Genomic DNA, 22,808 nt, shown 5'->3' on the forward strand with positions numbered 1-22,808 from the left:
CTGAAAACCTTAGTTTTTTTTTTTGAAAACCTTAGTTTTTAATGACAGTAATTAGTTATTTGCTTTCATCTTATACTTTTAATAATTTCAAAATAATAATGCAGATCTTACCAAAAATACATTGTTTCCCTTTATCTCTAGGAAGGTATATCCTAGTTGAGATATATTACTTTGCATTACTGCCATTTGAAGTAATTACAATAGTAGATTTTCAGTTATTAAGCCATTCTTTTATTCCTGAGATAAATTCAAACTCAGAACATTGACTTTGTTTCCAGATGTTAAATCAATATTACTTTCCTGGGATTTACCTCATCATGGTGTTTTCTTTTTTTGAATCTATTGTGTGTATTACATACTCTGTATGTAATATGTCTCTGGCGGCTCTCAGGATACTTCTTTTATATTGGTTGTGAACAGCTTGATTATGATGTGTTGTTTTGTGGTTTTCTTTGATTCTCTTATTTTATTTTTGCTGATCTTGAATCTGTAAACACGTATCTTTGAACATATTTGTTATGTTTTTGTGAATTAGAATTATTACTTTAGATGTTTTTTTTTCCCGTGACAGTGTTTATTCTCGATGTGTATCTGTGAATCTATTTGTATTTTTCAATCTTTTAAAACATGTAAAATATCTGCTCTTCAGATTGCATAATTTCTTTTTGTTAGATTCACTTACTCTTTTCCTCTTATCATTTCCATTTTGCTGTTGAGCCAAGTCAGTACTTTTTATTTCAGATACTGCATTTTTCAGTTTTGAAATTTTTATTTGATCTTTTTTCATTTACATTTTTCATCAAGGAATTTTTACCTTTAGATTGGTTTCAATGTCTAATGCAGTGTGCTTATTGTATATATGTTTTAAAATCTTTGATAAGTCCAACGTCTGCTTCATTTCACATTTGGCATTTCTTGATTATCTTTTCCTTTGGGAATTGCTCACATTGTACTGGTTTTGTTGTATCTAGTAATTTTGGATTGCATCACTGACATTTTGAATATTATGTTGTGGACTGACTCCACTAATGTCCTTTAGAGAATGTAGAGAATGTTGACTTTGTCTTATCAGGCAGTAGCCTGGTTGGGTTCAGATTGAACTTTCTCTCTGTACTTCCTTAGGTGGTGGCTTTAGCATCAATTCACTTTGACAGCCTTTGCTGTGTTCTTACTTTCATTAGCTACTAAAGGATGCTTTTCCTAATTTCTCTGACTGGAAGGATGGAATCTCCAAGAGTTTTAGCCTCTGGCATCACATGTACTTTTTCCTGACTGGGCTACTATTAGGTCTAAGTAGTGAGAGACAAAGGAAAACAATAAGAAGTATTATCTCTACAATCTTTATATAACAGGCTCCTTTTTAAAAAAACTGTTTCTCTACTCAGAAGAATGGGTTTTCATGCAGAATCTTATATGCCCATGCTCTAGCTCGAGTGATGTGAGTTCTGTCCTTGGGCCAGGTTGGAAGAGATAAAAGAGGGGAGAAAAATCTCTTGACTCTTTCCTCCACATCCAGGGGGCAGTTTTCAAGTCCTTTGGCCAGAAAGTTGGACTTCCCTAAGAGTTTTTCTGACCCACCTGTTACATCCTGATTCAGCCTGTCCTTGGGTCAATCCTAGAGGTAACAGAGCGGGGAAAAAACCAGAAGCACACTGCCACTGTATTTGTCACTCTTCAGGTTTTGAATGTTTCCAAATTTGCGTGCTCTTCTTAAATTTTTTAGAGCTCTCGAGTGGTTGCATGTTTATATTATAATTCATTTTGTTATCTTTAGAGTTTTTATTGTAAATAGTGGAAGAGGCTAGAAACCTCATATTCTTTTTTTTGAATAAATTTTGCTTGATATAGGATTCTGTGTTGACACTTGTTTACAAATGCAATTGAACGTGCTTAGTCCAAATGTTCTGCTTTTATTCTATTTATTCCTATGAATGTAATGTATATTCTTATTTTTTCCTTCGGCAGCTATTAAGATTTTCTCTTTATCAGTGCCTTTCAGCCGTCTTATTGTGATAGGCCCTATGTTATTCTTAAGTGTTTAGCAGACTTCAGATTTATGGAGTTTTTTTGGATCAGTGTGTTTATAATCACCATAAAATTTGTAAATTTTTTATCAATTATTTTTTCAAAAATTTTTTCTATTCCTCTTCTCCTTCTTAACCCCCTACTACTGTCCCCAGGGAGAGCATTTTCCTCTTTTTTTTTCCCCTTCAGTTACATGTATTGTTCTGTTTTGTTTTCTAGTTACATGTATGTTGAGTGGCTTTATATTGTTTCATATCTCACTGAGACTTTTGATCTTTTTCTCTTACAAAAACTAAACGAAACAAAAATTTTTGTGCATTGTTTTCTTGCCACTTCTTTAAGTTCACTAATCTTTTCTTCTTCTGTATCTAATACAGACATATCGTGGAGACATTGCTGGTTTGGTTCCAGACAGCTGCAATAAAGTGAATATTGCAAAAAAGCGAGTCAAATGAAGTTTTTTCATTTCCAAGTGCATGTTAAAGCAGTGTTTACATTACACTGCATTCTATTAAGTGTGCAATAGCATTATGTCCCAAAAGCCGAGATTCATATCTTAATTAAAAAATGCTTTATTGCTAAAATAATACTCCTTACATGTGTATTAGGGACAATGGCCTTTCTAGCACAGGGAGCTTTTTATCAAGACAGTTATTATTTTAATTCCCAGTCTACCAAATAAAGTTAGCACCATTAACCAACTATGTCCAGTTACCTTTTTATACTCTATTTTTAAGTCAGTTTATGAATAATTTACAGAATAACTAGTGAAATTCCACTTTATTAGACATTTTAATAAGAATTTAAGCACAGGGCAGCCCGGGTGGCTCAGTGGTTTAGCGCCACCTTCAGCCCAGGGCCTGATCCTGGGATCGAGTCCCACGTCAGGCTCCCTGCATGCAGCCTGCTTCTCCCTCTGCCTGTGTCTGCCTCTCTCTCTCTCTCTCTCTCTCTCTCTCTCTCTGTATTTCTCATGAATAAATAAATAAAATCTTTAAAAAAAAAGAATTTAAGCACAGCAAACCTCTTTATGTCAGGTAAATTTTGGTGCACAAACTTCATAAACAATGAGAGATTATGTTACACAGTATTTTAGCAAAATGAGGTGATCTAGATAGTTGCAGAATATTGTGTCTTTTCAGTTGAATATTGTGTCTTTTCAGTTGAATGAGTGACTAGAGGAAACTATTTTTTTGTCCTTCAAAATATGTTGTTCACTCATAATTTTTAAACTATACAATATTCATCTAGGATATTATCAGCTAGAGATGTCATTTACATGATCAGTTTCACCACAATTTTATTTTACTTATTTTTAAATATTTTATTTATTTATTCAAGAGACACAGAGAGAGAGAGAGAAGCAGGCTTCATGAAGGGAGACCGATGTAGGACTCGATCCCGGGTCTCCAGGTTCATGCTCTGTGCTGAAGGTGGTGCTAAACTGCTGAGCCATCCAGGCTGCCCTCATCACAATTTTAGAGTCTAGAGTTAGAGTTACCCCTTCTTCGTGTATCCCAAACAACCAGTCTGTTCTCTGTGTGTTTGGTTTTTGCTGTTTTTTTTTTTTTTAAGAATTTACATATACGTGAGATCATATGGTATTTGTCTTTCTCTGTCCAACTTATTTCGCTTAACATAATACCCTCTAAGTCCATCCTTGTTGCCATTGGCAAAATTTCATTCTTTTTAATGGCTGAATAGTATTCTGGGGTGGTGTGTGTGTGTGTGTGTGTGTGTGTGTGTGTGTTAGCCCATCTTTGTGAATCTTCTCTTTCCCATATTATTTTTCCCTGTTGCATCCTGTGGCATTGGGTATAATAACTCAGTTTTTCTGTTACAAGTCATAGATTATATACTGTAAATTAGTTTTTTTATGATTGATATTTGGATTTACTGTTTATTTTGCCCAGAATATGAAGAACCTTTTGACCTTCAGTTTTTGTTTTTTAAACTCATGCAGCTGGAATGTGTCACTAGAATTAAAAAATCATGTCTGAAAACTGGCAGCCACAAGAGTAAGCTGGAATTATAACATAGATGTCACTTTGAATTTTGATGTTAGAAATGCATGTTGTGATCTTCCATTTATTTCTGTACTGCCATTTTAACTTTTATTTATCACCATAACCAAGGTTATTTTTTTCCAGTTCCCTGGGGGAGATTTTAGTTTGTTTTGAGGCAGATAATAGCTGATTTTGAAACTTGATTGTAAGAGTAAGGCAATTCTTACTTCACAGAGAATTTTTCCTTATGCACTAAAGTTAAGTATTTTAATTAGGTGAATATTTTTTTCCTTATTTTTAGTAAATAAGACTTGTAAGTGACAATTTTAAGAAGAGATTATTAGTATGTATTGCTGTTGGTACAGTCAGCAGAACTATTAAAATTATAATCTGCTTTTTAAAACCTATTTATACTAAAGGAATAGTCCTAAATCTTTTGTTTTTATTTTTTTTTTTAAGGCAAGAGGAGCAGATGTTCCAGAGATTCCTGGAGATCTTAGTCTTAAGACATGTGGCAGTACAGCCAGTATGAAGGTTAAACATGTGAAAAAGTAAGTATAATTTTACAGTGGATCTTAAATGAATTTCTCTAAATGGGAGTCAGTTTTTTGGTTCTCTTAAAAACTTTTAGATTTCTTACTAAATATGTTCTTACTGTCCATACATTAAATTATACTGTAAGCCTTAATTTTGACTTAACAATTAGTGGAGTAGGGCTGAAGATTATCTACTTGTCTAAAAATATATTTTAATTTTGTTCTTGTAACAACTTTATGTCACTGGCTATTAGATTGCATTTGTTCAATAGGAATAAGCTAAGTGTTGTCTGTCTTGGTGCCCTTGATACATGTTCTCATTCATTTAGAAAAATCAGCTTTGTTGTGTGAGTTATGGGATCGCTGTATCTCAGCTCTGTCTGAATTGGATGCTAGTAATTGACTCTTACATAAAATACCTGAAGGTATCCCATTTCAGTTTTCAACAGAAAAACCATTCTATACTTTCCCACTGAAGCCTTAATACCCTCCCCCCAACCCATAAGGCTGGTATTATAAAACAAAACCAGAAAAACCATCTTTTCATCTGGTAGGGGGTTAGGGAGCTATGTTTTCATTGTAAATAGAGAAAAGACAAAGATAAAAATATTCATTCTGCATCCAGACCCACCAATCCAGGACTGATGGGCTGCGACAACATTCACAGGTAAAATCTGGTTTTCTATTTTGTTGGGAATGCTGCTTCTGATTAGAAGTTGGCTCTCACGGTTTTCATAACATTCACTGAAGGTGTAGATTTTCTATGGGCATTGCCTTGGGTCAAGATTAGGAGAGTGTAGTGATGCTTTTTAATTTTTGTTTTGTGTTGTTTTTGACCTGTGCATTAAATGTAATTTTCATTTGGTTCACTGTATTTCTGGAAAGGTTTGTGTGGATATATGTGTGCTCATGCGCATGTGCTTATTAAAATAGTTTTGCTTGCATGAGCTCTTCAACCCATTTTATTTTTTCCTTAGGTTTAATAATTTGGCTATTTTAGTATCTTGCATCTCACTTAGTTGTTTCATGTACTTCAGGTTACCCTTCACTAAAGGTCACTTTCCGAAGATGGCTGAATGTGCACATTTCCATTATGAGAACGTTGAGTTTGGCAGCATACAGGTATATTTGAAATATTTCCTGCATACTGAATTAAGATATACCTATATCTCTATTCTCTTCTATATTTCTTTTTTTAATCTATGTGTCTGAGAGAGAATACTTAGAAGTAGTTTTTTTCTATTAGTGTGTCGTTGCTTGATGTGAAAACTTTTATTTTCTTCTGTTGACTAATACTTGATGCCTGATGACAACTATTTCAATTGAAAATTGTATGATAGGATCAGAATTTCTATTAGATTCCTAGACAAAGTTTGCCATTGTTTTAGCATGAAGTATTCTAGTTGTTAACGGACTCTTATGTGGGATCACAGTAATAATGGTTAAATCCAAGTAGGAGTGAAGTGGGGGGGATGTAATAATGGAAGTTTTGTTTTGATATTTTTTTCTTATTGTGAGGTATAGTGTGTAAGTATATATATGCTTATAAAGCATATGCATGTATACATATATGTCATATACATATGTACATTTTCTTTTTTCTTTTTTTTTTTTTCATATGTACATTTTAAAGTCCAGGCTAAGAAATAGAAATTTCCTGGGTATCCTTTCTGTGTTGTATTTGCCTTCTCTGCCCTAAAGATTACTAATACCATGACTTTTATAATATTCATTATAATCTTTTATAATCTTACTCTCTATATCCCAAATCAACATGATGTTTAGTTTGCTTCTTTTTGAATTTTATATAATTGGAATTACTTTAGTCCATTTAGCAAATACTGAGCAAGTACTATATACCAGGCACTGTTGTAGGTGCTTTGGCTATTTTAGTGAGCAGCAACCACAACCCAAACCAAAGACCTGCTCTTAAAGAGCACAGAGGATGGCTGAGAAGATAAGAGCTATGGTAAAAAGGTAGAATATGATAAGAAGGACCAGGGGCACGGGGGGTAGGTTGAAATACCAAATCTGGGCAGGTTTCACTATTGAGTGTATTCTTTCTTCTTTCATTTAACTTTGTGAAATTGATCCCTGTAGATGTCTGTAGTAGATTCAGTTTGTTCACTATTGTATATTAATCTGCAGCATGAATATGTCACAAGTAATTTATCCATTCTTTTTGTTTGAAATTTGAATGGTCAGTTTTGACCTTTGTGAGCATTATTGTACACAAATCCTGGTCATATATGCAGGAATTTCTCATGGATACCTAGGAATAGAATTTCAGGGTTATAGCAGACCCACAGATCCAGCTTTACTAAGTAAAGCCAAACTACTTTTTATTTTTTTATTTTAATTTTTTTTATTTTTAAAGGTTTTATTTATTTATTCATGACAGATACAGAGAGAGAGAGAGGCAGAGACACTGGCAGAGGGAGAAGCAGGCTCCACGTAGGGAGCCTGATGTGGGACTGAATCCTGGGACCCCAGGATCATGCCCTGGGCTGAAGGTGGCGCTAAACTGCTGAGCCACTGGGGCTGCCCCCAAACTACTTTTTAAAGTGATTTGTTAATTTATACCCCCATAAACAATAAATGAGAGTTGCTGTTCTATATCTTTGCCAACTTTTGATTGATGCTTATCAATTTTCCCCATCTAATGGGGATTTTAATGTCTCTCATTGTTTTTTAATTTACAGTCTTCTGATTTCTAATGCAGGTATTTTCAGATATTTATTGGGCATTTGAGATTTCTATTTCTTGAAACTCTAAATTGGGTCTATTGCTCATTTTGTTTTATAAATTTGCTTGTATTTTCTTATTCATTTATGAGAATGCTTTACATATTTTGGATGTTCTTTCATGTTGCATCTAGCCCTTTTTTATTTTTGTATACGAAAACACCTTCTCCCACATGATAGCTTGTTATTTCATTTTCTTTATGCTGCTCTCATTGTACAGGCTTCATTTATTTTATTCTTTATTTCATGTAGTTATATGAAGCACAAACCTGGCTTATAGTTTTTCTGTCAAATTTAAAATGTGCTCCCTTGCTCTGAAGTTATGAAATTGTTTTCCTATTTTTTCTGTAAATTTCATAATTTTGTTTTTGTTTTGTTTTGTTTTAAAAGATTTTATTTATTTATTCATGAGAGACACACAAAGAGAGAGAGAGAGAGAGAAGCAGAGACACAGGCAGAGGGAGAAGCAGGCTCCATGCAGGGACCCTGACATGGGATTCGATCCCGGGTCTCCAGGATCACGCCCTGTGCTGAAGGTGGCGCTAAACTGCTGAGCCACCCAGGCTGCCCAATTTGAATGTTGAGGTTACTTGGAATTCTTATTTATAAATAAAGTGATATTAAAAATCCCTAGTGTGACAACAGTCAGAATGGATGTTAACCATACACTGGAGCTGAGTGCTAATGGCCTTCTTTGTGATGCAGTGTCCCTCTAGTTGTATGGATCATTGGTGGTCCACTATTTCAATATATTCTGTGGTACCCACCAGTCTTTTTTGAAAGGAGTCTATTTTATTATTATTTAAAAATATGACTATATTAGAGTTCTCTGGTGATACAGAACCAATTTATATGTGTGTATGTATGTGTGTGTATATATATATAGAGAGAGAGAGAAAGAGGGAGAGCGAGAAAGAGAGAGAGATATTTATGTTAAGGAATTGTTTTGTGATTGTGGAGACATGATTAAGTTCAAAATCTCCAGAATAGACTGAAAAGTGAGGGAAGGGTTGATACTGCAATATGAGTCCAAGGGAAGTCTGCTGGTAGAGTGCACTCTTCAGGGGAGGTTATTTATTTTTTTCTGTTAAAGACTTTCAGCTGACTGTACGAGGCCTATCCGCATCATGGAAAACAATCTGCTTTACTCAGTCTGTTGACTTAAATGTCAATCTCATCTAAAAAATAATGTCCCAGAATTATTTGAATAATGTTTGACCAGGAGTTAATGTTAAAATTAATAATCATAGTCCACTCTGCCAACTTGGCATTCCTTAAACTATACTAAATCTCTAACAATTTAAAGGGTCATGCTTCTGCCTAACATCATGATCACCTATTTTTTACAACTAGAAATATTCTAAGCATCTTCCCAGAAGAGGATGCAAAATCCTTGGGTAATTGACTCTTCTTGATATCCTATAACAAATACTATGATGTAATGTTAAAAATACCAAAGTACAATGATATAAATCTTACATAAGGTGAAGAGAGAAGAAAACAAAGATACTTACTATGACACACACATACATATTCATATCCAGAATAAGTAGATAATAGTCCTGGCAATTATGGTCTTGGCTTGTGTAACTGGTCATGTGGCTGTAGCTGGTATTATAGCCACCTTCTTCTGCTTCACCTTCAGTATTCCCTTTGTCCTGAGAAGAATCTCAGCTGGTGGTGATTCTTTACCTGGTGGGGTGACCCTTACCTCTATTCCGGGTCTGGCCATCAATAGCCCTGACTGAATTGGGTTCTGGTAATTTCCCATTGTGTTCAGTGGAAGGGCAGTGATACCAAGGAATGCCCTAAGGGAGCTCTAGTATTTCAGATGTATACTTCTTTACCTCTAATGTAGAGTAGCAGAATCAGCCATTCCAGCTCACACTAAAACTCATTATCTTTGCCTGTTGATTTAGAAGCATAAGGAGCCCAATGTGGCCAGTGTTAGGTTTACTTCCAGGTCAGTAGAAATGTTATTTTGTCTTGTGGAAGCATTCCTACCTTTAGAACTAAGATGTCTAGGTTAGTAGAGCACACAGTTTTAGGGCCGGGAAGCACACATTTTGCTAGTGAGTCACTATGAGTCTCATTGAGTGGTCCCACTCCCATTTCTACCCCTTGATTCCTGGTTCTCCAATCTGATCAGCTTTAAAGACACTAGTGAGTCTGTTTCCAATAGTAAAGAGAGGATGGATAATCTGTGGCATGATGGGGGATAGAGATAACACAAAATATCACCAAGGGATACTTACAATCAAATACTTAGAAGAGATGAAGTTCTGGGTGACCATGTATTTGAGATCTTTGAACATTTTTCCATACTGATAGTAAATTAGAATTTCATTTCCCTCATCGTTAGTGATGTTGAACATTTTCTCATGTCTCCATTGTCCAATTGTAGATCTTCTTTGGAGAAATGTCTGTTCAAATCCTTTACCCATTTTGTATTTGTTTGTTTGTTTTAAAGATTTTATTTATTCATGAGAGAGACACAGAGAGTGAGAGAGGCAGAGACACAGGTAGAGGGAGAAGCAGGCTCCATGGAGGGAGCCTGACGTGAGACTCGATCCCAGGTCTCCAGGATCATACCCCGGGCCGAAGGTGGTGCCAAACCGCTGAGCCACCCAGGGATCCCCTGTTTTTATTTTATTTTTATTTTTATTTATTTTTATTTTTATTTTATTTTTATTTGAGTTTTAGGACTTCTCTATATAACCTATCTGTATCTTTTGATCTAAAGATGGTCTTCTGGATGGCATATAGGTGGACTATATTTTTTCAATTCATTCTGTCATCTCTATCATTTTTTTTAAAGATTTTATTTATTCATAAAAGGCACAGAGTCAGAGAGAGAGAGAGAGAGACAGAGACAGAGACATAGGCAGAGGGAGAAGCAGGCTCCATACAGGGAGCCTGATGTGGGACTCGATTCCAGGACCCTGGGATCATGACCTGAATTAAAGGCAGATGCATAACCAACTGAGCCACCCAGGTGGTCCTGTTTTATTTATATTAGAGAGAGAGAGAGAGTACCCAAGAGTGAGGAGCAGAAGGAGAAGGAAGGGGAATCTCAAGCAGACTGCCTGCTGATTGTGGAGCCCGATTCAAGGGTGGGGGGAGGCTTAATTTCATGACCCTGAAATCATGACATGAGCCGAAATCAAGAGTTAAGTGCTCAACCAATTGTGCCACCCAGGTGCCCCTATTTCTTGGGTTTTTGACTCTAGCCATTCATATAGGTATAAGGTGATGTCATTGTGGTTTTGATTTGCATTTCCCTGCTGCTTAGTGATGTTGAGCATCTTTTTATTTGTCTGTTTGCTGTCTGTATGTCTTTTTCGGAAAAATGTCCATTCAGGTACTTTGCCCATTTTGTAATTGATTACTTTTTTATGTGTGTGTTGAGTTGTATAAATTCTTTATATATTTTGAGTATTAATCCTTTATTACATATATCATTTGCAACTACTTTCTCCACTCAATAGGTTGCCTTTTGTTTTATTGATTATTTCTTTCACTGTGCAAAAGCTTTTTATTTTGGTATAGTCTCAATAGTTTGTTTTTGCTTTTGTTTCCCTTGCCTGAGGATATATCTAGAGAAATGTTAAGGCCTGTGTCAAAGAAATTGCTGCCCATATTTTTTTTCTAGTTTTATTATTTTAGGTCACATGTCAGTCTTTAATCCATTTTGAGGGTTTCTTTTTGGGTATGTATGCTATAAAAAAGTGGTCCAGATTCATTCTTTTGTATATGGCTATTCAGTTTTCCTAGCACCATTTATCACCTCCTTTGTCAGAGGGTAGGTTTATTTCTGGGTTGTCTATTTGTGGCTGTTTTTGTGCTAGTACCATACTGTTTTGCTTACTACAGCTTTGTAGTATATTTAAAAATCTGTGATTGTGATGCCTCCAGCTGTGTTATTCTTTTTCAAGGTTGCTTTCGCTGCCATCTCTTTCTTCTTATTATTCTTTTTTCTTTTAAGTTTTATGTATTTATTTGAGAGAGAAAGAATGCATGCTCTTGTGAGTTGGGGTAGAGGGAGGGGGAGACAGAGAATCTTCAGCAGACTCCCCGCTGAGCATGGAAACAGCAATTAGAGTTCAGAGCACAGATTCTTTGGTGAATGTAGGACAAGGTCTTTTTTTTTTTTTTTTGCTTATTCCAAGCTGATTGCACACTGCTCCTTTAGTGTGTGCATGGTTTCCTTGAATGCTGAGGGATTGGGGATAGGTAGCTGCTACGGTGCTAACAGGTGAAATGGACTGAAATTAGCTGCAATTTACTCTCCAGAACTTTCTCTGGAAGTTGCAGGCCTTCCGTAGACTTCCAGGGTCATAAAATAATTGCATCAGACAGATTCTGCTGACTGTGCCATCTAGGCAACTGTTGCCTACGTGGGAGAGTCCTGGTGCTTTCCTACTCCACCATTTTCCTGGAACCCTAACTTGTTTTTTTAAGATTATTTATTTATTTATTTATTTGAGAGAGAGAGTGAGAGCATGAGTGGGGAGAGGAGCAGAGGGAAAGGGGCAGGTAGACTCCGTGCTAAGCATGGAGCCTGCCCCGGGGCTTGATCTCAGGACCCTGAGTCAGATGTTCAGCTGACGGAGCCACTCAGGTGCCCTGAATCCTTACGTATATTTAATATAAGATTGACAATATGTTCTGAGGGGGAAATAAGTATGAAACTTGGTTAAATGTGTCTGGAGCAAGTCATCAACTTTATGCTTGGCAACTATTATATCCTCATAGATTGTTCATGCTGCCTGTTGACTCACTTGTTGCTTTTAATATGTCCCAAATGTTGACATTCTGTAGTTACCATACTTTGTTTTTCACTCTGACCTTAAGAATTTCTCTTACACTTATGGATTTCTTGTGTTTGTATTTCTAGCTCTTTCTACTCCCCACATACTGAAAATCCGTAGCTGCAGTAGCCATTATATCCTAGAAGATGTCACTGAACATGAAATTTTTAAAATCCAGGTGGAATTATGTTTGACTTTAAGACTTTCATTTCATAAAATGAAAATAAGTTTTCTTAATCTAATGTTAAAAATTCTGATCTTCAGTTTTATTTAGACCATAAAACACAGTTGCTTATAGAATAATTTAGATATAAGGGTTCATTTGGGCCAATAATTTTATTGGTTTATTTATCATATAACCTACAGAGGAAATTTTCATAATCTCTTCTTTGAATTCTAGTGTTGTATATCTAGCTGACTGCTCAGTATCTTCTCTTGGATGACTAATCAGCATCTCAAATTTAGCATGCCTAGAACAATCTCTCCTCAGACCTGCTCCTCTTGCTGTCTTGTCCATGTTGTTAAATAGTAAACCTGTCTTTCCAGTTCCTAAGACCAGACAAAATCTTGGAACCATCTCTCTGTTACTCTTCATATTCAGTCCATCAGCAAAATTCTTGGCTCTATCTTTAAAATAAATTTAAAAAAATTCTGTTGGATAATTGAATTTAAACAACCAACAACAAAAATTCTATCTTTAAAAGAAATAAAATAAAATTTAAAATAAATTTAATTTATATATATATTTATAAATTTAATTGCAAATGAATTTCAAATAAATAAATTTAAAAGAAATCTGACTACATTACCTGTTTCTCTTTTATCTACTGTGGTCATTTGTTATATTTATTTATTTATTTAGAAAAATATTTATTTATTCATGAGAGACACACAGAGAGAGGCAGAGACATGGGCAGAGGGAGAAGCAGGCTCCTTGCAGGGAGCCCGAGATGGGATTCGATCCCAGACTCTAGGATCACAACTGGAGCCGAAGGCAGACACTCAGCTGCTGAGCCACCCAGGCATCCCTACTGTGGTCATTTTTGAGGGGTTATTTCAAAAGCCTTATTTGGCACACTGTAAGAAAGAGTCTTTTAAATATAAATCGGATCATGTTACCATTTCAAAACCCTCCAGTTACTTCTCATCTTCTTCATGGCAAAAGTCAAATTTCTTAACATTTCCTAAAAGGATTTATAAGATCTGCCCTTAACCTGTCTGACCTCATCTCTTAATTCTTTTACTTCTTTGCTGAGACATAGTGCTTTTTGGCCATAGTTGCTCTTCATCCAATGTCCAGGCTCCCTTCTTAGGACCTCTGGACTTTTCTGTTTCCTCTACTTGGAAAGGCTCTTCTCCCTGGATAGTCACATGACTTACTATCTTCCCTTCTTTGAATTTCTTTACTGAAATGTTATCTTCTCAGAGAGTGTACATTCTCTAAATAAAATTGCAACTCCTGGTTACCTGCATTCCTTATCTCCACCCATAGTTAATTTTTTCTCCATAAAACCAACATCTGGCATGCTAATTATTATTATTTATTCTGTTTATTCCACCTCAGCATAAAATAGTGCCTGACACATAAAAATCATTTGATGAATATTTGTTGAGTGAATGGATAAATGAGTTTATGTAGAAAAATAAAATTTGCTTTAAAAATACTCTTTTAATATTTTAGTTTTTTCAACATTTAAATACTGTTATCTGATAAGAATATATTCTTTATGAGTATATAAATATATATATATTTAAAATGAAACATCAAATAGAATGGATGATGACATGTACAAATGCAACTTTAAATTCCCTTTATGCTCTCTCTTGTTCACTATTATGTGTCTGTCTAGGATTCTTTGTAAAATTTATAGCAATATCTCTAGATACAGTTCTAGCTATAACCATCTATCCTGCTATCTATATCTTTTAAAAAAGTATAGATAGATTGCTAGTATACACACTGCCTTGAAAGTTGCTTTTTTATTTGAAAATGTATCTTGGATATATATTTTTTACTTCAGTAATTTGTATTTATCTTATTATTTTCAATTATATAGTATTTTATTTTATTGTTACACTGTAATTTATTTAATCAGTTCCTTATTGATGGATATCCTAGGTTTTATTGATGTTAGTATATGCATTAAATAAAATCATATTATATGAGTGGTTGGGCCAAGGGTATATACATTTAAAATATTGACAGGTGTTGCTAAGTTTATTTTTGAAATTTGCAAATTTATGCAAGTTGTGTATCATTTTCAATTTCCACTTGATCTATTTTTATTTATTCCTAATTATTAGCTCTTTGGGGGGGATATCTCACTTTTTATTTCTGCAGAACTCAGCACAGTCTTTTAGTGTAGGGGTTCAGTAGTGCTCTTGAATGGAAGACATCTTCATGATGTGTCTGTCTTGTTAGATATGCTGGGAGGTCAGTCATTTAACAAATACTTATTGTGTATTTGTGGTTTTATGGATAAGATGACATTTTTTCTTTTGAGATGTTTAAACTTTTTTTTTGAGATGTTTATACTTAAATGGGAAGACTAAAATATGAAAGGACAATTGTATATATTGGAATCAAGATATATTACCTTGAGGTTAATTTCATGTCTTCATTTATTTGTACATATATATTCAGTAAATATGGAGAAATTAACTGTTTTGAAATCTCAGAAAATGCTAAGCAGAGGAGTTGATATTTGATTGATACTTTAAAGGATAGTAGAAATTCTCTTAGTAGGGACTAGGGGGGATCACACAAGCATAGGGTTTGATTGATCAACTTGAGCCTCCCTCCCTCCCTCCTCCCATCTCTCCTTTCTTTCTTCCTTCACTTCTTCCTTTCTTTCTCCATTCGTCCTTTCTTCCTTTTTTCTCTCCCACTCTTCCTTCTTCTCTTACTATTAATTCCTGATCATGCTTTTTGTTATGTTACATTTTGGCAGGTTTGTTATTTTGTCATTTTTCTTGAATTCAAAGTTTAGTTCTTTTTTTTTCTTGGAAAAGAGTTGCAAATAACCTGTATGTATGCACTTGCTTGATGTTGGAAAAACTAGTATTATCATAAATCAACGTTGTTAAATATTAATTTACTTTATATATACTTTTCTTGAGAGAAATAAAATTCTGTAGGTATTACTGATATTTTATTCATTTTTAGCCACTGTTTTTTACTAAGTGCATTGAAGTTTGGACATTTTTCCACTAAATAGTGCTTTGAACAACTGCTGCAGGTTTTGATGTAGAAGTGTTGTATTATGTTTTGTTTAGAGTAGTTGAAACCTCAAAAAAAAAAGATAAATATAAGCAACTTTTAGAAAGGGCTTCTTGTTTTAAGTAAAACTACACGTAGTTTTAAGTTCTGTTTTTTAGTTATAAAGACTTTATTTTTTTCTACTTGGGTAAATTTTAGTTAACATATATGCAGTACAGTATTGGTTTCAGGACTAGAAGTCAATGATTTATCACCTACATACAACACCCAGTGCTCATCATAAAAAGTGCCCTCCTTAATACTCATCACCTGTGTCTAATGCATCTGTCCCCTCCCTCCATCAATCCTCAGTTTATTCTCTATCATTAAGGGTCCCTTATGGCTTATTTCCCTCTCTCTTTTTTTTCTTTTCCCTCTTCCATACGTTCATCCGTTTTCTTTGCTAAATTCCACATATGAGTGAGATCATATGGTATTTGTCTTTCTCTGATTTATTTCACTTAGCATAATACACTCTAGCTCCATCCATGTTGTTGCAAATGGAAATATTTCATTTTGTGATCGTTGAGTAATATTCCATTGTATGTGTATATACCGTATACATCTTCATCCATTCATCAGTCGATGGACATTTGGCCTTTCTCCATAGTTTGACTACTGTTGATAACGCTGCTATAAATATCTGGGTGCATGTACCCCTTCGAATTTGTATTTTTGTATCCTTTGGGTAAGTACCCAAAGCGGTGCAATTGTGCAGTTGCTGGATTGTAGGGTAGTTCCATTTTTAACTTTTTGAGGAACCTCCAAACTGTTTTCCAGAGAGGCTGCACCAGTTGGCATTCTCATCAACAGTGCAAGAGGGTTCTCCTTTCTCCACATCCTTGCTTATACCTGTTGTTTCTTAACTTTAGCCATTCTGACCAGTGTGAGGTGGTATCATCATGGTTTTGATTTGTATTTCCCTGATGATGAGAGATGCTGAACATCCTTTCATGTGTCTGTTAGACATCCTGATGTCATGTTTGGAAAAGTGTCTTTTGTGTCTTCTGCCCATTTCTTCACTGCATTATTACTATTTTTTCTTGGGTGTTGAGTTTGATAAGTTCTTTATAGATTTTGGACACTAAACCTTTATCAGATATGTCATTTGCAAATATCTTTTCCCATTCTGAAGGCTGCCTTTTAGTTTGGTTGATAGTTTCCTTTGCTGTGCAGAAGCTTTTTATTTTGATAAAGCCCCAATAGTTTATTTTGCTTTTGTTTCCCTTGCCTCTGGCGACGTGTCTAGTAAGAAGTTGCTATGGCAGAGATCAAAGAGGTTTCTGCCTGTGTTCTTTTCTAGGATTTTGATGGTTTCCTGTCTCACACTGAAGTCTTTCATCCATGTTGAATTTATTTTTGTGTATGGTGTAAGGAAGTGGTCCAGTTTCATTCTCCCAATGTGGCTATCCAGTTTTCCCAACACCATTTGTTGAAGAGACTTTTTTTCCATTGCATATTCTTTCCTGTTTTGTTGAAGAGTGGTTGACATATAGTTGTGGGTCCATTTCTGGGTTCTCTATTCTATTCCATTAATCTATGTGTCTGTTTTTCTGCTAGTACCATTTTGTCTCGATGACCACAGCTTTGTAATGTAGCTTGAAATCTGGAATCGTGATGCCTTTAGCTTTTTCTTTTTCAAGATTGCTTTAGATATTTAGGGCCCTTTGTGGTTCTATACAAATTTTAGGATTTTTTATTCTAGCACTGTGAAAAGTGCTGGTGGTATTTTGATAGGGATTTCATTAAATGTATTGCTTGTTTAGTATAGACATTTTAACAATGTTTGTTCTTCCAGTCCATGGGCATGGAATGTTTCTCCATTTCTTTGTGTCCTCTTCAATTTCTTTCCTAAGTGTCCTATAGTTTTCAGAGTATAGGTCTTTTACCTTTTTAGTTAGGTTAATTCCTAGTATCTTACTGCTTTTGGTGCAATTGCAGATGGGATTGATTCCTCCATTTCTTTTGCTGTTGTTTCATTTTTGTTGTATAGAAATGCAACAGCTTTCTGCCCATTGATTTTATATCCTGCAACTTTTTTGAATTTGTGTATTAGTTCTAGCAATTTTTTGGTGGAGTCTATGGTTTTCTATAAAGAGTTATGTTGTCAGCAAATAGTGAAAGTTTGACTTCTTCCTTAGCAATTAGGATGTCTTTTATTTATTTATTTTTTGTTGTTGTCTGATTGCTGAGGCCAATACTTCTAGTACTATGTTAAATAGTATGGTTAGAGTAGACATCCTTTATGTTGTTCATGACTGTAGGGGACAGGCTCTCAGTTTTTCTCCATTGAGGATAATATTAGCTGTGGGTCTTTCATGTATGACCTTTATGATATTGAGGTATGTTACATTTATCCCTACTCTGTTGAGAGTTTTTATAAAGAAAGGATGCTGTACTTTGTTAAATGCTTTTTCTGCATGTATTGGCAGGATCGTATGGTTCTTATACTTTCTTTTATTAATGTGGTATGTTGATTGATTTGAAAATATTGAACCACCCCTGCAATCCAGGAATAAATTCCACTTGATCATGCTGAATAAACCTTTTAATGTGCTATTTGATAATATTTTATTCAGAATTTTTGCATCCCTGTTCATCAGGGATATTGGCCTGTAATTCTCCTTTTTAATAGGGTCTTTGTCTGGTTTTAGAATCAAGGTAATGCTGGCTTTGTAGAATGAGTTTGGAGATTTTCTTCCATTTTTATTTTTTGGAACATAAATTTGAGAAGAATAACTCTTCTTTAAGCATCTGGGAGAATTCCCCTGGGAAGCTATCTGGCCTGGGACTTTTGTTTGTCAGGAGATTTTTGATTACTGATTCAATTTCTTTGCTGGATATGGGTGTGTTCAAATTTTCTATTCCTTCCTGTTTCAGTTTTGATAGTTGATATGTTTCTAGGAATTCATCCATTTCTTCCGGGTTGCCCAGTTTGTTGGCATATAATTTTTCATAGTATTCTCTTATAATTGTTTGTATTTATGTGATGTTGGTCATGATTTCTCCTCTTACATTCATGACTTTATATTTTTGGGTCCTTTCTCTTTTCTTTTTGATAATTTTTGCTGGAGGTTTATCAGTTTTATTAATTCTTTCGAATAACTAACTGATGGGTTTTTTTTTTTGTTCATTTCTATATCATTTATTTCTGCTCTGATCTTTCTTTATTGTTTCCCTTCTGCTAGATTTAGGCTTTTTGCTGTTCCTTTTTTGGCTCTTTTAGGTATAAGTTTAGGTTGTATATTTGAGACTTTTCTTGCATATTGAGGTCGGCCTGTATTGCAGTATACTTCCATCTTAGGACCGCCTTTGCTGCATCCCAAGAGTTTTTGGACCATTGTGTTTTCATTTTCATTTGCTTCCATATATTTTTTAAATTTCTTCTTTGATTTCCTGGTTAACTCGTTCACTTTTTTAGTGGGATGATCTTTATCTTCCATGTATTTGTGATCTTTCCAAATTTTTTCTTGTGGTTGACTTTGTTTCCTAGTGTTGTTGTCTAAAACATACATGATATGATCTCCATCTTTTTGTACTTGTTGAGGGCTGATTTGTGACCCAGCATGTGATCTCTTCTAGAGAATGTTTATGTGCACTCACAAAGAATGTGTATTCTGCTGCTTTAGTTTGAAAGGTTCTGAATGTATCTGTGATGTTCCTCTAGTCCACTGTGTCATTCAAAGTCATTGTTTCCTTTTTTACTTTCTGCTTAGATGATCTGTCCTTTGCAGTAAGTGGGACATTAAAGTCCCCTGCTATTGCTGCACTATTATCAATGGGTTTCTTTATATTTATTCCTAATTGATTTATATATTTGGGTACTCCCCAGTTGGGGACATATTTAGAGTTTTTAGATCTTCTTAGTGGATAGAACCCTTTATTATGATATAATGATTTTCTTCATATCTTGTTACAGTCTTTGTTTTAAAATCTAGTTTGTCTGATACAAATATAGCTACTCTGGCTTTTTTTTTTTTCTCTTTTGATGTCCATTAGCATGATAAATGGTTCTCCATCCCCTTACTTTCAATCCTCAGTGTCTTTAGGTTTAAAATGAGTCTTTTGGAATGCCTGGGTGGCTCAGTGGTAGAGCGTCTGCCTTGGGCTCAGTCATGATCCCAGGTCCAGGGATCGAGTCCCAAATTGGGCTCCCTGTGAGGAGCCTGCTTCTCCCTCTGCCTGTGTCTCTGCCTCTCTCTGTGTGTCTCTCATGAATAAATAAATCTTTAAAAAATGCATTTCTTGCAGACAGCATATAGGTGGATCTTGTTTTTTAAGTCCATTCTGATACCCTATGTTCTTTGATTGGAGCAGTTAGTCAGTTTACACTCAGAGTGATTATTGAAAGATATGAATTTAGTGCCACTGTGTTACCTGTAGAGTTGGTGTTTCTGGTGATGTTCTCTGGTCCTTTCTAGTCTTTGTTGCTTTTGGTCTTTTTTCTTCCACTCAGAGTTCTCCTTAATATTTCTAGCAGGGCTCATTTAGTGGTCATGAACTCCTTTAGTTTTTTTTTGGATGGGAAACTCTTTATCTCTTCTATTCTGAATGACAGCCTTGCTCGATAAAGAATTCTTGGCTACGGGACACCTGAGTGGCTCAGTGGTTGAACATCTATCTGCTTTCAGCTTAGGGCATGATCCTGGAGTCCGGGATCGAGTCCCACATTGGGTTCCTTGCATGGAGCCTGCTTCTCTCTCTGCCTGTGTTGTTGCCTCTCTCTCTCGCTCTGTGTGTCTCTCATGAATAAATAAATAAATAAATAAATAAATAAATAAATAAATAAATAAATAAATAAATTCTTGGCTGCATATTTCTCCCACTCAGCACTTTGAATATTTCCTGCCATTCTTTTCTGACTTGCCAAGTTTCTGTGGACAGATTTGCTACAAATCTGATTGTGTTCCCTTGTAGGTTAAGGATTTCTAAAAATTTCTCTCAGGATTTTTTCTTTGTCCATGTATTTTGTGAATTTGTCTATGATATGCCCTGGTGATGTTCAGCTTTTGTTCAGTTTAATGGGAGTTCTCTGTGTTTATTGGATTTTGATATCTGTGTCCTTCCCCCACACCAGGGAAGTTTTCAGCTATAATTTGTTCAAAAAAAACTTCTATCCCTTTTTCATCTTCTGAGACTCCTATGATATGAATGTTAACTATGTTTTAATAAGCTGTTAAGTTCCCTAAATATACTTTCATAGTCTGCTGCCTTTCTTTCCCTCTTCTTTTCAGCTTCATAATTTTCAATAATTTTGTCTTCTGTATCACTGATTCACTCTTTTCTCTGATTCATCCATCCTTAATGGCTTCCATTTGGGATTGCATCTTGGTTATAACATTTTTAACTTCAGCCTGACTAGATTTTAGTTCTTTTATCTGTGTTGTAAGGGATTCTCAGGTGTCTTCTATGCATATTTTGAACCCAGCTAATATTTTTATAATCGTTTTAAATTCTAGTTCAGACATCACGCATATCTGTATTGCTTAAATCCCTGGCCATGAGTTCTGCTTTGTGTTCAGATTTCTACTGAGGTGAATTTCTCCATCTGTTCATTTTGTTCAGAAAAGAGAAGATGGAAGGGAGGAAGAAAGGAAGGAAGGAAAAAAAAATCCCTAAAAGAAAACAAAGCCCTAGATCCTGAGTGTGTTTTGGTTTGCTTGTTAAAAGAATCTAAATCTGAAAACAACAAAATAAAATGAAATAAGGTGAACAAAAATATATAAAAAGTATATATAAAAATAAAATTGATAATAAAAAAGGACTAAAAAGAAAATAAATGAAAACATAATAAACTAAGTAATAAAAGTAAAAGGGAAGCTAGATGCTGTTTCTTCTAGAAGTGAAGCTTTGGTGCCAGTGAGTTGTTTGTACTGGTTTCTGGAGGAGAGGCCTGTTCTGATTTTCCCTCAGAGTTGCCCTTGTAGAAATGCACCCCCAGGAGCAGGGGGTGGCCTGGCTCATGTAAGCAGCCCTGGCCTCCATGAGGTGATGCCGTTTTCCCTCCCGAAGGCTCTCAGCCTTTGGCAGGATGACTACCAGGGCGCCCTGACCTTCAATCCCAGGGCTGAAAGATGGTGCCCCCACTCTTCAGGGAGCCCTCACAGGAGGGCAGTCAGTCATGCTCGTGTCCCCGTTTTCCGTCAGAACTCTGTTTTCACCGTGCCTGTGTCCAAGCTTTTTTATCTCAGGGATTTAAAAACTCCAAATATTCAGGGCTCCTGTGGGTGGTCCCATGCTGTTCCTCCTGGGGAGCCTGTACCAGGGAGCCTGTCCTCTGGGACCCCGTCTTGGGGAGCCTGTACCAGGGAGCCCATCCCAGGGAGCCCATCTCAGGGAGCCCGTCCTGGGGAGCCTGCCTCCTGGAGCCCATCCTGGGGAGCCTGTACCAGGGAGCCCATCCCAGGGAGCCTGTCCTCTGGGAGCCCGTCCTGGGGAGCCTGCCTCCTGGAGCCCATCCTGGGGAGCCTGTACCAGGGAGCCCATCCCAGGGAGCCCGTCCTCTGGGAGCCCGTCCTGGGGAGCCTGCCTCCTGGAACCCATCCCGGGGAGCCTGTACCAGGGAGCCCATCCTCTGGGAGCCTGTCCCGGGGAGCCCATCCTCTGGGAGCCCATCTCAGGGAGCCTGTACCGGGGAGCCCATCCTCTGGGAGCCCATCCCAGGGAGCCCCTCCTCTGGGAGCCCATCTCGGGGAGCCTGTACCGGGGAGCCTGCCTCCTGGAGCCCGTCCTGGGGAGCTTGTCCCCTGGAGCCCATCCCGGGGAGCCTGTCCCAGGCCTTGGTGGCAGGGACTGCGCAGGGTTCACGGCTTAGGGCAGAGCAGCGACAGCCCACACCAAGACTTGGTGTTCTCAGCCTTCTTGCCCTCGGGCCTGGGAACAGTGCCGCAAGTTGGGGCTGCTCACTCTGGGGGCCCGGGGGTCCCCAGGCCACACCTGCACACTGGGCTTCTGCTCTGCTTCGCTGCCTGAGCACGTCCAAGCCGGGCACGGCCCCCACGGCAGACTCCTGAAAGTTGGGGTTTTGAGCTGCGCTGCTTGGGGTACTTTGCGGTGGGTTCCTTGCTGCCGCGTCTCCCCCAGTTCAGCTCTGCACCTCCCGCCTTCCAGAATGTGAGCGCTTGTCTACGTGTAGACTTGCAGTTCTTTGTCGCCCCAGACCTCTGACTGGTCTCTTGGGTGTTCAGAGTTATTTGGTAACTTGCTGTGTTCAGGAGGAAAGACAGGTCCCCCTATTCCTCTGTCGTCTTAACTCCTCCATGCACTTAAATTCCTACATTTACTGTCATAATTGCACTTCGTTCTGTTTTCTCATCTCCACAAACATTTGTTCACATTTCATGAAATGTTTCTCAGTAAGAAGGAAAAAAAAACTCTTGCAATGTGCAAAGATATAATCAGCTTATTCTGGTTTACCTGTTTGAGGC

At 36.6% G+C, this 22,808-nt stretch overlaps 1 protein-coding gene across 6 annotated transcripts in view; it reads left to right on the plus strand.

Moving 5' to 3' along the window:
• ARHGAP32 (Rho GTPase activating protein 32) overlaps window positions 1-22,808 on the plus strand; it is a 291,250-nt gene that overhangs the window by 128,182 nt on the left and 140,260 nt on the right. For 4 of the 6 annotated variants that reach the window (XM_038535656.1, XM_038535655.1, XM_038535653.1 and 1 more), the window contains exons 3-5: window positions 4,491-4,582; window positions 5,193-5,234; window positions 5,605-5,689. In XM_038535656.1, the coding sequence (XP_038391584.1) occupies window positions 4,491-4,582; window positions 5,193-5,234; window positions 5,605-5,689 (219 nt within the window). The remainder of the gene's footprint in view (window positions 1-4,490; window positions 4,583-5,192; window positions 5,235-5,604; window positions 5,690-22,808) is intronic. The other 2 variants (XM_038535654.1, XM_038535658.1) reach the window with 1 other exon arrangement.

This window comes from Canis lupus, chromosome 5 (genome assembly GCF_011100685.1).
Source record: "Canis lupus familiaris isolate Mischka breed German Shepherd chromosome 5, alternate assembly UU_Cfam_GSD_1.0, whole genome shotgun sequence".
Lineage (NCBI taxonomy): Eukaryota > Metazoa > Chordata > Mammalia > Carnivora > Canidae > Canis > Canis lupus.